This window comes from Vombatus ursinus, unplaced genomic scaffold (assembly GCF_900497805.2).
Source record: "Vombatus ursinus unplaced genomic scaffold, bare-nosed wombat genome assembly UNPS02014838.1, whole genome shotgun sequence".
Classification (NCBI taxonomy): domain Eukaryota; kingdom Metazoa; phylum Chordata; class Mammalia; order Diprotodontia; family Vombatidae; genus Vombatus; species Vombatus ursinus.
This window is the reverse complement of record NW_020954616.1, coordinates 2,700,830-2,715,684: the sequence shown is the minus strand read 5'-3', so window position 1 is coordinate 2,715,684 and position 14,855 is coordinate 2,700,830. Positions and strand designations below refer to the sequence as shown.

General features: G+C 40.6%; 1 protein-coding gene across 1 annotated transcript in view; it reads right to left on the bottom strand.

Moving 5' to 3' along the window:
• Window positions 1–14,855, bottom strand: part of SPTA1 (spectrin alpha, erythrocytic 1) — a 100,946-nt gene that overhangs the window by 75,089 nt on the left and 11,002 nt on the right. Inside the window, exons 9-16 of the mRNA XM_027840081.1 lie at window positions 13,398–13,499; window positions 11,877–12,014; window positions 11,280–11,390; window positions 9,763–9,840; window positions 9,449–9,604; window positions 7,049–7,253; window positions 3,484–3,665; window positions 740–983 (exon numbers count right to left, since the gene is read on the bottom strand). Of these exons, the coding sequence (XP_027695882.1) occupies window positions 740–983; window positions 3,484–3,665; window positions 7,049–7,253; window positions 9,449–9,604; window positions 9,763–9,840; window positions 11,280–11,390; window positions 11,877–12,014; window positions 13,398–13,499 (1,216 nt within the window). The remainder of the gene's footprint in view (window positions 1–739; window positions 984–3,483; window positions 3,666–7,048; window positions 7,254–9,448; window positions 9,605–9,762; window positions 9,841–11,279; window positions 11,391–11,876; window positions 12,015–13,397; window positions 13,500–14,855) is intronic.

The following is a 14,855-nucleotide window of genomic DNA, read 5'->3' as shown; positions in this document are numbered from 1 at the left end:
CTATCTATCTATATATCTATATCTCTCTATCTTTATCTAGACATATATAGACATATATAAACATATATATGTATATGTGTGTGTGTATATGTATAGATAGATATCTATGTCTATCTATCTCTATCTCTCTCTCTCTCTCTCTCTCTCTCTCTCTCTATCTATCTGTCTAATAGGCTTCTGCCCTTAAACAGAGCTCCCCCAAAGCATAGACCCTAGTTTATCCAGCCTCTGCATCTCCCACACTCTGTATTCCATTTAATGTCCTGCAAATTATGTAGTCTACAAAGCATTCCCCAAACAGGACTTAAACTCTAGCCCTGATTAACACTCTTGTCCGTGGTCACTAAGCAAAAGGAAAAGGGGACAGCAGTGTCCTGAGACCATATAAATTTGTCCCACTGTCCTGACAACACAAGAAACTGGCCAAGTTTGTGGAAATTGCCAAACCCTGAAGGTAGCCTTCATTCAGACTGGACAATCGTCCCCTAGAGAAACAAGCAAATTCCCATAAAGTTGAGAGGTAAGAGATAAGAGGTCTTTTGCCATTTCCCATGTCCAATTTGTTCATATCTGCTTTTATTCCTTTGCATGTGACATTCCCCAACCTGAGAAACCCTTCCTTCTAGCCTTTTCCCCTACTGCCAAATACTCACCACATAGCTAATGAATGACAAAGATATCATTGGCTTCCTCCTGTAGTGAGGAAATGCTGGGAGCCTCCAACTCAGTGTGTACTAACCAAGGTAAGTGGAGGCTACAGAAGGCTCTGTCTCTTGGATCCAAGCCTCCTCATCCTCTGTGTCCCGGCAGATCTGTTGCAGTAGCAGAAGGTTAATGAGCTTGCTCTTCCTTCTGGCCAGTGGTTCCTTCAGAGACTCATAATGTGACACCAGGGACTCCTGCCTTGATTTCATTTCTCCAGCATTAGGATGCCCCACATCTTCAAAATAGGTAGCCAGGTCTGTGATTGTATCTACTTGGTCCTAATAGTGAAAAAAAAATATGCAGTTACTTCTTCACCACAGTCAAGGGAGATGGACCCAAGGAGGATCAGCATTTCTACCTTAAACAAGGCAGCGTTTCTGTCAACTAGTTCTAGGAAATCCTACTGAGGTTTTTCTCTCTGTACCACCACAAATTCAAAAATTTATGGAAAGCTAGAGTGAAAAGAAACCTAGAAATTATATTCTTCAACCTGGGAATTTTACAAAGGAGGAAACTAATGTAAACTGACTTGTTCAACAGCTAAGTTAGTAAGAATTAGAAATCCAATTAATTCTAGTGGCCTTCTGAACACAAATCCAAAGGAAGAATGGAAACCACAGGAAATAAAAAAAAAAGCTATCATCATACAGTGGAAAGAAAGATGAACTTGGTGTCAGGATAAACTTGGGTTCAAATCCAGTCTCTGACACTTATTAGTATACATAGCTATATGACTATGCTTAAACTCTTTGAGTCCATCTTCTCATCTATAAAATGCATATAATAACCCCCCCCACTAAAATTTTATCTACTTCAATCCAGAGGAGCAAAGGAGGTAATGAACATTTTAAGCCTTCTAAACTCCAAGATGCTTTGTTTACCCCTAAGGCAGAGGTATCAGACACTTAGGCCCAGGTGCAAGCAGTCCCCAAAACTCCAGAGTATTGCCCCAAATTGAGAGGTAATACAGTTAGTGTCACAGGCAGTATTTGACCCCAAGTTTTCCTGACTCCAAGTTGAGTACTCTATCAAGGATACCATATTGATTGGTGTAAATGAGATTAAAATGTAATTGAAAAATTTTAACAAAACAAATAAAATACTATACAACAAAGATAATGCTAATTTGTGGTTTTCTAAGTCAATATGCACCGAAGACCCCTTTCTATCTGGGTTTAACACCACTGCCCTAGATTTTATCAGTATGCAGAACTCCCAGGTGAGGAGGGAACTCCCTCCAGCAATTGCAAGATGAGCTGGAGAAGGAAATGGCAAACCACTGCAGTGTCTTTGTCTAGAAAACCCCAAATGGGGTCACGAAGAGTCCAACAGGACTGAAAAACAATTGAACAGCAACAACTTAAATTTCTCTACCACTTATAGTCTTGGAGAGTTGCCTAGAGGGTGTTAAACATGAGCAATTAATGGATATATGTGCCCAGCAGGTCATTATCCAAACTCCTTGTATAGCTGCATAGTTAGACCTGCTCTCCCATCTATTCTTCTCTTGAGGGTAAGGCACTGCTGACTTGTTGATTTCAACCCTCTTCTCTGCTCAGAGTTTAATAGTGACTCCCAATTAATTATTTAACAGAGGCAACATGGTGTCATTGATAGAGAACTCAACTTGGAGTCAGGAAAACCTGGGGTCAAATCCTGCCTGTGACACTAACTCTATTACCTCTCTTAGCCTCAATCTCCTCATTTATAAAGTAAGAAGAATATCTTCAGTTTCTTCTTCACAGGGTTGTCGTGACTCAAAGGAGAGAATGTATGGAAAACACTTGGGAAATTTTATATATAATTGTCCATCACAGTTACTATTAATGAATGAATATGTACTCCTCAATGTCTATTTTAAAGGCTCTCCACCAAATGCCTCCCATTCTGATCATTTTAAAATGAGACACTTTGGCTTGGACTCTACTCCCTAGTCAGGAAATTCTGCACCTAGTTTTAGTCTTTCCATTTCAGAGTCTTCATCTGGGCTATTTACAGGTTCTTGATGACCTCCTTCACTACCTCCCCCCTCCCACCACCCAAAACAGTTCCCTTCCTTTATCCAAAAATTTCCTTCTGTACCTACTGGAAGTCTACTCAGACTTACCTTATATGGCTATTCTATCCTGGATCTCTCCCTGTACTCTCCTGCTCTGATATCTAGAGGTTTTTCCACCTATTATTTATAGGCCCTCATCTCTCTATTTTTAGGTCTGTAGCCTGTACCCATGTCCTCTCTTTCACCTAATAAATATAGTTCACATTTCTATAACACTTTAAGGATTATAGAGCATTTTACTCACAACAATCCGATGGATTAGATTATTTGCATATCAGTAAAGAAAATGAGGTTCAGAGAGGTTCATTCATTTGCCCAAGGTGACACAGCCAGTAAGTGGCAAAAAGGGGAACAGAAATCAAGTTTTCTGAAGGGAGTCTTGTGTGTGCTCTTGCCAATACATTTGGGTGCCCCTCATACATACTCTTTTTCTTACCCTGAGATATCCTAGAGGATAAATATTCTGTTCCTAGATGTTATTCAGATCAGAAGGGGATCTATTGATTTTTGACCTCTACCCTTTGCATGAATGTCCTTACTTTCTATTGAGCGCCCAGCATTCAGTCAATAAACATTATTTAAGCACCTACTATGTGTTGGGCATCGTGCTAAGTGCTGGAGATAAAAAAGAGCCAAAAGGCAGTCCTTTCTGTCAGTGGGCTCTAATGGCCCATAGCCTCCACCTTCAATAGACCCCAATAGCTAAACAGTTTAGGTACCTGATGAGCATCCACATTGGTCTCTAAGAGTCCATGTTTCCTAAGGAGATTCTGGACATCAGCCAGGCCTTTCCCATAATCCTCAGAGGCAACCTGACCATCCACTTCCTCCAGCCAGCGCGCCAAGTCTTCCACATTCTGTTCAAACTGTAGCTGCTTGTTGGCTTCACGTAGCTGGGCTCCTGTGGGGAGACATGAGGCTCAGGCCCAGGAAAAGACTTACCTTACTATATCAGAAAGGATAGATTACTGGGCCTGGAGTCAGGAAGATCTGAATTTAAATCCCACCTCAGACACTCACTAGTTATGTGACCCTGGGCAAGTCACTCAACTTCTGCCTCAGTTTTCTCAATGATAAAATGGGGATCACAATGGCTCCCACCTCCCAGAGTTGTTGTGAGAATCACATAAGATAATGTTTGTATAGTGCTTCTCACAGTAACTGGCAAAAAATAGGTGCTTGATAAATATCATTTACTTCCTTTCATGGTGAATCTTCATTATACCAAGCTTGAACCGCATTCCCTCAAAGCCTAAGGGACACAGGGAAGTTGGAGAGGGCTCTGATGATAGTAGTTAAGCTCTTCTGTGTCCTGCAGGAGTTACAGCTGATAGTACTGGCTTCACTCCCAGGATTGGAAGCCTGGCTAACAAGTGTCCTCAGTCTCCTCCCAAAAGCTACAATATCACCAACTGGCTGTTAAATGTACACACACCCTGGCTTGATGTCAGGACCTGTAACATTCCCATTTTTCTTCCTGCTTTGTCTTTGGCCAATAGCCTTTGGTATCCCAGTCTTAACCCTGATCATAATAATTCCTCAACCTGGAATGACTTCTCCTCTTTTGCACCTGTCCCACCCTTTCTTCTAAAGTCTGTCCCACACCACTGCCTTCTTGGAAGTCTTCTCTCAGGTTTCTCACCTGTAAAAGAAGGGAGTTGGACCAAGTGACCTCTAAGTTTCCTACCAGGTCTAAATCCCATCATCTATGACAAGATCCTTTGGACACTGATCTCTCCTCCTGCTGTATTCTCAACAACATTTATAGCTCCTATTGCAACCAGACTAGCTTCAGCTATTGAACTCATTCTTCTGTGTCTTTCTCAATTGCTTGTTAGCAGTGAAGCAAGCAGAGACTGGTGACGGCTATCCAGGTCAGCATAGGAAGTAACACACAAGTATGCTAAACATGACAGCCAATGAGGTCATCCTAATCTGTGGAAGGAATGATGGTTGCAGAGTTATTTTATGGAAGAGTCAACATTAGGAGGTTATTGATGATTTTGAAATTAGCCCACTACTATTCTGAAACAACATAGTGTTTATTTGAACATCACTGCCATGTACTCCTATTGTGAGCTCCTTGAGAAAATGTAATATTGTTCGCGTTTCTTTGAATCCTCAGTGCTTAGGATAGTGTGCTAACAACAAGCACATAATAAGTGTTTAATAAATGTTTGTTGACTGACCAACTATACCATCCAGATTTTGGCTTTGAAGAAATTCTGATTTCCTAACAATGTGTGAATGTGTCTGTAGTGCTCTGGAGAGTGCTTTCTGCTAGAAAGGATACCCTGAGGTCACAGTGTGCTTGCATCTGTGTGCCCTTGAGGAAGCAGCATAGTAGATGTGACACTTGTTATTTGTTTCTAGAGTTGTAGAAACAGCTAACATGGACAGCTAGGCACTGATGACACCAGAGAAACACACCAAAGACAGTTACACAAAGACTTGGCTTCTTTAAAACTTGATTGACACATCCTTGCCAAAATGATGCCCTGCCCCTATTCTTGTTCCCTGACATCTTTGTCCTATGGGTATATTTTTCTGCCCTATCACACTAGAAACACCCCAAGGACAAATACTTCATCTCTTTCCCCTATCCTGACTTCATTTCAATGTCCAAAACCAGTGTCTGCCCATACCTAGGAGGCACTCAGCAGAGGAGATGAACTGACAGCTAAAAAAAGCACATTTATTAAATGTTGTCGATTGTTAACAACTGGCCAGCTGAGTGAGTGAAATGAGACCAATGAATAGGGGAGACTATCCTCAGTGTATATTAGTATATTTTCTTAGAGAACTGTCCTTGCCTAGGTTACAGGAGGGAAGAAGCAACAATCAACCTTCAAGTCTTACCCCTAACCTTGCCTTGTGTGACATCACTTGGGATAATGTCAATTTTAAAAGTCCACTTAATAGCTTAGCATTATGGAAATTTGCCCAGTCTAATGAACAGAAGAAGTACATACCTCATCATGAGAAAATAGATCTTAGCATATTAGGCTCTTAGCCAGCACTAAAATTCTTGTGGATTGATTTATTGATCATTTAAACCAGAAAAAAAGTTAAGAGAAAAGGTGGAGAGTTGAATAGTATCTTCAAGAATAGGAAAACTCCAGAGAGGCACAAATAAGAGAAAATGGGCTGGCATAGCAGAAGGGTGGATGCATATTAGACCCCAAAGATGACTGGAGTTTATAGTATCGGGACTTGTGCTAGCCCTTGGCCAGGTTTTTCTTTTCTGATTACTCCATTATTATTCCAGGGGGGTGAGAGTAGAGTTGGGGAGGGGGGCATTGTATTTTTCCACGAGATTCATAAGTGGAAATGTTTAAGCAAAAAGAAAAAATACTGAAATTTATTAATAAATTAATATTTACACTGAGCTTTAAGATTTGTAAAGCACTTCAATATATTATCTCATTTGATCATCACAACAACTCTACAATAAAAATGTGATGATCATCTCCATTTTAAAAATGAAGGAACTGAGGTTGAGAGAAACTAAGTGATTTGTCCAGAGTCACAGAGCTCCTCAATGTCTGACGCAGGATTTGAACTTACATCTCACTAATTCTAAGGCCAGAATTTTATCCATTACATGACCTAGCATCCTTAAAATTTCAAGTCCTAGGGGCAGCTAGGTGGTGCAGTGGATAGAAGATAGAGCACCAGACTTGGAGTCAGGAGGACCTAAGTTCAAATCCAACCTCAGACACATAATACTCACTTGCTGTGTGACTCTTGGCAAGTCACTTAACCCCAATTGCCTCACCCAAAAAAAAATCAAGTCCTAGAGATAAGAATTGAATCATTTTGCTCCATAGAATAATGTAATAGCATGGAGGCTGGGGTATGGAGGGTGTCGGTCATCTTGTAATGTCCTTAGATAAGTTGGCTACATGAAAGAAATGTGACCCCAGAAATAAGGGTTATTCTCTTGGACTTCATGTTATGGAGACAGTACTATTTAGGGTTCCTCTGGTGGAGCTGACAATGAATTATCACAGTACATATATGCTCCCTGTGCTAGCCTTTTGAGCAATGAGACCTGGTCATCTCAAGAAGGCTAAGAAAATTCAAGCTGTAACAAGGACTTGCTGACTGTAAGGTAGCCACTGGAAAGAACAACTAAAAGAGAGAGGGAAATCTTCTTTAGACTAGACTTTATCAGGTAATAAGAGGGATATTCATATTTGCAATAATGGAGGTAGAAAGGCCCTGATCGGGACCATGGTCAATAACAAAATTAGCCTGTCTTGAGAAGTCCTTTTTTCTGACCTTTTTGCTCTGTGATTTCCAGGAGCTCCTTCCACAGGGCAGTGACCTCACTAATGCGGGTAGCCACATCGTCAGAAGCATAGTGGTTGTCATCAATCATTTCCTGGCCAGTTTTCTTCAGATTGTTGAGGCGGATCTCATTAGCCATCAGCTCCTCTTCAAACACTTGTTGCTTTTGAACTCGGCTCTTTAGGTTCTGGAAATCCTGGGGGAAAGAGGGAGATAGAAATGGAATGCTTTGTTAGAAGAGGAAGTGAGGGTTCTGGAGGCAAAACAGAAAATTTAGAATTTGGAGGATATCACACTTGAAAAGCCTAGCCATATTAGCAAAGAAATGGAGGATTACTGTACCTAACTGCCTATTTGTTCATCTAGGGGTGGGAAACCTGAGGTCTTGAGGCCACATGCAGCCTTCTAGGTCCTTGGGTATGGCCTTTTGACTGAGTCCAAATTTTATAGAACAGATACTTTTATTAAGGGGATTTGTTCTGTGAATTTTGAATTCAGTCAAAGTGCTGCACTTGAGGACCTGGAGGGCCACATGTGTCCTCAAGGCCACAGTTTCTCCACCCCTACTATACAACATTATCTCTTCCCTCTACACTTAAAATATTGATGAACACAGAAATATAGAGGTAGTATCCCACCAACAGAGGTATACACTGGAAAGATCATAGGAGAAGAGGCAGGAAGACTAGTTAGTGTGGTTGTCACAATAAATGAGGAGCTGGTTGGATGACAGCCTGAAACACAGCAGTTACATCAGGAGTGGGTAGATGAGAGTCAATAGGACTTGGCAGTTGATTGGTTGGGGGATGTGAGTGGGACATGAGTCAAAGACAACTGAATGATTCAGTCTCAGTGACCAGGAGGATGATGGTGCCACCAACAAAAGTAAAGGGGTTGTGCTCATTGATTGAATGGCTAAGCAAGTCGTGGTACCTGAATGTAATGAAATATCTCTGCACCGTAAGAAATTATGAATGTAAAGAATACAAAGAAGCATGGAAAGACTTCTATGAATGGATGCAAAATGAAGTCAGCACCACTAGGAAAGCAATATGCACAATAACTACAAGTATAAATGAAAATAATAACAGCAAACTAGGAAGCAGTTGAGCATGGTACAACTATAATGACCACTCTTGGTACCAAAGAAGATGTGTGAAAATCGACTTCTCTTCATTCTTGACAAAACTGTGAACTCTAAGTGTGGAATATTGTTGCACAGATTGTCAAACTTGAGTATATGTTGGTTCATTTTGCTAAACTTCTTTTTTCCCTTTTCCTTGTTATATATAGACCATGACATTCAGGGTGGGGAGGGGGTACAGATATGGACTCTTCTTAAACTGTGGGTCATGACTTCATATGGGATCATGAAAAATTTGACAACAGTAAAAGGTTTGTGAAAGCACAATGACCAAAAATTAATTAAAAATCAAACACATAATGAATCAGAGGTGTTTCTGCCAGTGCTTGCCCCTGTTGCACTGCACAACTTCACTACAGTCTTGATTCTGAACACAAAGCACATACACTTTGCACTGTGCATGCTCTCAGGCCACGTGACACCAACACATGCTACCAAAATGTGAAAAGAGTTGCCAATGGAAAAAAGTTTAAGAAGCCGTGGTATACGTAGAAATGAAAATCATATAGAAACAAAATATATCAATAAAAATTAAAAAGAACACAACAGAAATAGAGAAATTTAGTTTTGGACATGTTAAGTTTGAGTTATCAATAGGAACTCCACATAGAGATGTAAACATCTCCATGAATGCAGTTGAAGATGAAGGATGGGAGCTTTGGGTAGAGAGCTAATTTGGAGGAACAGATTTTAGAGTCATCCATTTAGAAGTGGTAACTGAGGGCATGTTCAGCAGAAAAAAGAAAGCCAAGGACAAAGCCTTGGGAAATGCCTGTATTTCAAGAGGCAAGAGAATGAGGAATCTGTGAAGAGACCAAGAATGAGATGTTGGAGGTAGGAGTAGGATAATTAGAGTACAACATCAAAGAGATCAAAGGATGAGAAAAAATCAAGAGAGATAAATCATTTCTCCCCCATGGACTTCAGTTTTCTAATCTGTAAAATGTATGGGTTGACAAGGTGGGCTCTTGCAACTCCAAAATATGTAATTGTAGACTGGAGCTGGCCTGTTTGGCCTGTTTGTGTGTCCCAGTTTCCAGCCTCTTTTGTTAGCAATACATACATCACTCTCCTAATATGGGAAGCTCAAAGTGACCAAAAGGATGTGACAGAAGACACAGATCTAAGAACACATCCAGGAAGCAGACAGAAACATGATTTTCCAAACTCTACTATGGATGAGCAATGGGAGGGTCAGGAAAAACAGTAGCCTATTGAAGATATCTGAAATTCGACTCTCTGCCCACCTTATAATCTTCATCATCTGCCAACTTTTTCTTCTTATTGATCCAGTTCTTCAGGTCATCAGAATCTTGGTAGAGCTGCTGCAGAAGTAGGGCGTCTTTCAGCTGCCTCCGTCGGGCAGCAGCCCGGTTACGCAGGGCATCTCGCCGTGCCAGAAGCTACAAAAGAACCACAGACACCATTGCCATCAGTAAAACCACAAGGGCTATGCAAAAACACTAGCAGCACCTGCCACCCCAGCCCTCACCACACAGCTAAGTCCCTGAAACCAAGTTGACAGATATCCCACTCATGGCTATGGAACACACAGACATACCCCATCCCTGATCTCAGCGATGTTCTCTGAATCGTAATGTTGATTGTCGATCAGTTTGGTCGCCGTCCTGTCCAGCGTCTAGTGAAAGAGAGAGAGAGAGTGATTTCTCTTTGGTTACCGTGAGGACAGTGGACATAGACTGTGTAGTTATTCAAAAAAAAAAAAAAACTTCCCTTGGAAAGCAGGAACTTTGCAAAGAAACTTTTCAAGGATCAACCTTCTAGAAGTAGGTGACATTACCTATGATGTCCTTGAGAGGAATGGTTAGAAATTAGACAAAGAAAACTTGACAATCCTATTTCTTCTTTTTACCAAAAATAGGAATGGATGAGAATCTCTGGCATAGTAGATAGAACACCAAGTCTGGAGTAAGGAAGACCTGAGATCAAATTTGACATTAGACACTTAGTAGCTGTGTGACCCTGGACAAGTCATTTAACCTTTTTGCCTCAGTTTCTTCATCTGTAAAATGGGGATAATAATGGCACCTACCTCCTAGAGTTGTGAAATTCAAGTGAGAAAAGAATTATAAGGCACATACTATAATCCATGAAGCATATAAATGCACTATATAAATGTTACCTATTATTGTTTTTGCATTATTAATGCATTGTTGCATTACTGTTAGTGGGGAGAGACTATGGTCTCATGAGCATAACTGAGAGGCAGGTATGGCAGATAAGAACTGAAGAAGACTGATCATGAAGCAGAAACCTAAACTTGTGTTTGAGGTACTTTTTAGTTATTTTAAAAACATGAGAAAAATCCTAATAAGAACCAAAAGATAAACAGTAGGTTAAAACCATGAATCTGTTGTTTTGATCTAGATAAACTTTGATTAGAATCTTAATGCCAGTGCTGGCTTCCACAGCTTAAGTGGAATAGGGAAAACTTGGTTAGGGGGCAGAGGAGAAACAGGGGTAAAATACTATAAAATAATTTAATCCAATGTAATTCAACAAATGTGTATTGTGTCTAGTATGTGCTGGAAGTTGTGCTAAATACTAAGGATACAAGCACAGTCTTGCCCTCAAGGAGCTTACATTCTACTGGAGAAAAATATTCACAGAGGAGTAAATAGACACAACTTGGGAATCCAGATATGATTCTGAAGATTCTTTTAAAGAATTATTTAGACTAGAAAAGATAAAGTGAAAGGCTGATTGTTTCATGATTCAATACATGGGGAATGGTTAAATAGAAGATTGGGGAGCAATGCTTTCTGTTTTTACTGAAGTCAAGGAAATGAGAATTTGTGCATTACAGCAGAAAGGATTTAGACTAGATGTCAGGAAAACCTTGTCAGTGAGGGCCGTTAGAAACTAGAAAAGGTAAAAAAAGAAGGCATGAGATCATCTCTCCCAGAACATACCCACTCCCCCCACAAAAGAAAGAAAAAAAAAACTATAACAGTTTTGTGACAGTATAGGAGTAATCCTGACTGGAAACAGCAAGATGGAAGAGAAGGCCTCCACCCACATCGAGCTCACTGTCTAAACCCAAGACCCAGGACCTACCGTAATCTTCTCCTCCTGGGCATCAAAGGCTACCTCAAAGTCATCATGCTTCTGAAGAAGGGCCTCCACACTGCCCAGGGAATTCCCCAAGTCCTCATTCTCCAAGAAAGCCTGTGGAGAGGATAACAACAGAAGCCTATGATATCCAGCTTGGAGTCAGGCTCCCAAGTGAATAAACAGGAACAAATCAGAAAGGCATCAGAGCTGAAGGTTTACTAATTATTCCCCACTCACAAAATACTCATCCATGCCTTCCTATCTTTGAAGCAGACGGCATTTCCAAAGGTTATGAGGCCCTTCTACCTCAATCCCCTTAACTAATCTACATACCTCCCTCCCTTTGGTGTCTACCACAGGACACCCCCTGCTCTGGGAAGTCTTCTCTCCTTGACTCTGTTTGCTCTTTTATTGTCCTGTCCACCGCCGTCTGTTCCAGCATTGCATTCATTTGTACCTGCTTGCTATCTTTATGTTTTGTGCCTTTTTCATTGCCTCTGTTCTGACACCGCAAATGGACTGTGGCCCCCAAGTGGACAGCTTTGGACCTTCTCCCCCTACTATCCAGAGCAGGATAGGCTGACTGTGGTTTCTCCTTACCTCTTGTCTACTCATCCAACTGTCTACTTGCTCACTGTCTCGGTAGAAAAGGTGCAGGTCCAGGCACTGTTCATACTGATGATGACGTTTCTCCCATAACTCCAAGAGTGTAGCATGATCATTGTCAAGAGAAGTCATCTTTGGGGAAGAGGAAGAACAGGTCAGGTTAATTGGGGAAAGGGGCTTGTTGAGGTAAGATCTAGGATTGCCCAACTGAGTCCTCAGCTGTTTCTTGGTGGTGAAAGCAGCATGGTGTCATGAAAAGAGCCTAAAGTCTAGGAATTGTCACAAGCTGTATGATCCTTGCTCCACTTTACTTCCCTCAGATTCAGCTACCATATCTGTGAAATGGGGATAATAATGGCATCTACCTCACAGAGTCATTGTGAGGATCAAACGAAATAACATATGTAAGGCACTTCACAAACCTTAAAGCACTATATAAATGCTGGATATTATTATTATTATTCTGTCCAAGCTAATTCACTGAGCAACTTTCTCTCACTGAGTAAACCAGATGAGTTTCCTCATTTGCAGTCCCAGTAGGAATCACATTTCTTCAGTAGTTGGTATTGGGTTATAAGCTTCAAAATAAGATGGATCCCGAGACTGAGAGAGAAGATCAGAAAGCCAGGAGCAGCATGAGATAATGGAAGTCAGAACATTTGGAATCAAAGCACTTGGATTATTTTTTAAAATTAATTATTTATTTTTAGTTTTCAACATTCACTTCCATAAGATTTTGAGTTTTAAATTTTCTCTCCCTCCCTCTCCAAGACAGCATGTAATCTGATATAGTCTCTACTTACACGCTCATATTAAGCATATTTTCACATTAATCATGATGTAAAGAAGAATTGGAACCAATGGGAGGAACCACAAGAAAGAAGAAACAAAATAAAACAATAAAAGAAAAGAAGAGCAAATAGTATGCTTCCATCTGCATTCAGACTCCATAGTTCTTTCTCTGGCTGTGAATAGCATTTTCCATTGTGAGTGTTTTGGAGTTGTCTTAGATCCTTACATTGCTGAGAAGAGCTAAGTCTCTCAAAGTCAGTCATCGCACAATGTGGCTGTTAGCATTTGTATTCTTGCCCCAGTTCTACCTAGTGCTACTTCAATGACCTTTGGCAATTTACCTCTCAGGGGACTTATCTAAAGAAGGGGGGTGTTGGGTTCTCTAAGCTCTTTCAAGTTTCATACAGAAGATCTAAGCACTGCCTAGGGAGGATGATTCTAGAACACTAAACTGACAAGTAAGACAGAGAATGAATGTGGAAATTCCATTGCTGGAGGTATTTGGTAACAGGCATAATCATATCTGCTATAGGCTGGGTGAAGTCTCACTTATCACAGAATTTTGAAGCTTAAGGAAAGCTTAGAAATAATTGAATCTCACAGAGAATGATTTATCTAACTGCTTTCCTGGAGTCTCTCTTATTCCAGGCTTTTCGTATATTCTGGACCTTTGCTGGAGGTAAAAAGGAAGCAAATTACTAGCCATTAATATGTCCAAATTACCTTTTCACGAACTTCTTCAGAGGCCTCATGGTCAGCATCCAACAGACACTGGCCAGTCTCTGCCACTGACTGAAATCGGTCTTCATAGGAATCAATTTCATGCTGTGATTACAAGACAAAATGTGCTTAAGTTGAAGTCAGAAGAATTCAGATTTTCTACCCTAGAAAACTGGGGAATACTCACTTTGGAGGTCAAAGAAAGCTATAGAATCGTTGATAGAGATCTTTAAATAGATGTGACCTCACTGCATGACCCACTCTCTTGGTTTTTGTCTAGTCCAGAGGATGGGAAACTATGGCTTGTGGGCCAGATCTTGATTTTGTGTGACCTGCTAGCTAAGAATGGCTTTTAGATTTTTAAAGCTCACAGGCCATAGGAAGACAAGGGGTGAGTTGGATTTGGACCTCGAGCCATCATTTGCTGACCTCTGATCTAGTCCTGTCAAAACATTATTTCTAAACAGTCTGTCCAAACTGAGGCAGAGACATTATACGAACAAAGTAATTTGAATGCCAGAGGAGAAGAGTCAGTGGTTACAAACTCCTAATCCCCAATGCTTTCAAGGCCAGTCCAGGATCAGGGTGACTACAGTCTCCTAGGGCAGCTCATTCTTATAATTTAAAAAAAAAATCACTATTTGTGATGCTATGAAGTCACATATAAAGTTTTGTCATAATCGATGCTGACCACAATATCTGCTGTTATCCAGAGACTAATAATAAAGACTGTTCTCATCTTCAATTCCTTGAGGAAAATGACTCATAGAAGGTCTGAATCATCATTCTCTCCATAAAGGCAGTGCTGAGGTTGTGGACAGTGTGTCCCTGGCCATAAACTAAGTGTAAGACAAGAGTGGCCAAAGCTGTAGCTGTGGGCCTTACAAATGTGGAGGATCTCTTACAAGGTCTATGCAGTCTTGACCATATCACCTTCCTGTTCAAAAGGCTTTAGTGGCCCCCTCATGGATAGACTCCTTAGCCAAGTATTTACATCCTCCTCACCCTCCTCCCAATCTAGCTCTAATTTTGCTTCCCTTTATACCCCTTCTTTCACTCTACATTCCAGCCCGATCATCATTGGCTATTCTTTGATGTCCTCTTGCAGGTTCCTACCTCCATATATCCAGGAAACTGCCTTCCGTACCTTGAATCCACTTGCTCCTCATCTCTGATTTCAAGGCTCAATTCAGGTACTACCTCCTGTTTTTTTTTATTTTATTTTTTGCTTTTATTGTATTTTTAGTCCCAGTGCTTAGCATAATGTCTTGTACTTAGTAGTTGCTTTTATAAATGTTTATTGACTGATTGTCCTCCTCCATGATAATTTTCTTGGTCCCTCTAGATGAAAGTGATACCTCCCTTCTTGGATGTTCCTCAAATACTTTGCCTGCATTTCTCCTTTGTCCTTATTTTTAATATATATATATATATATATATATATATATATATATATACACA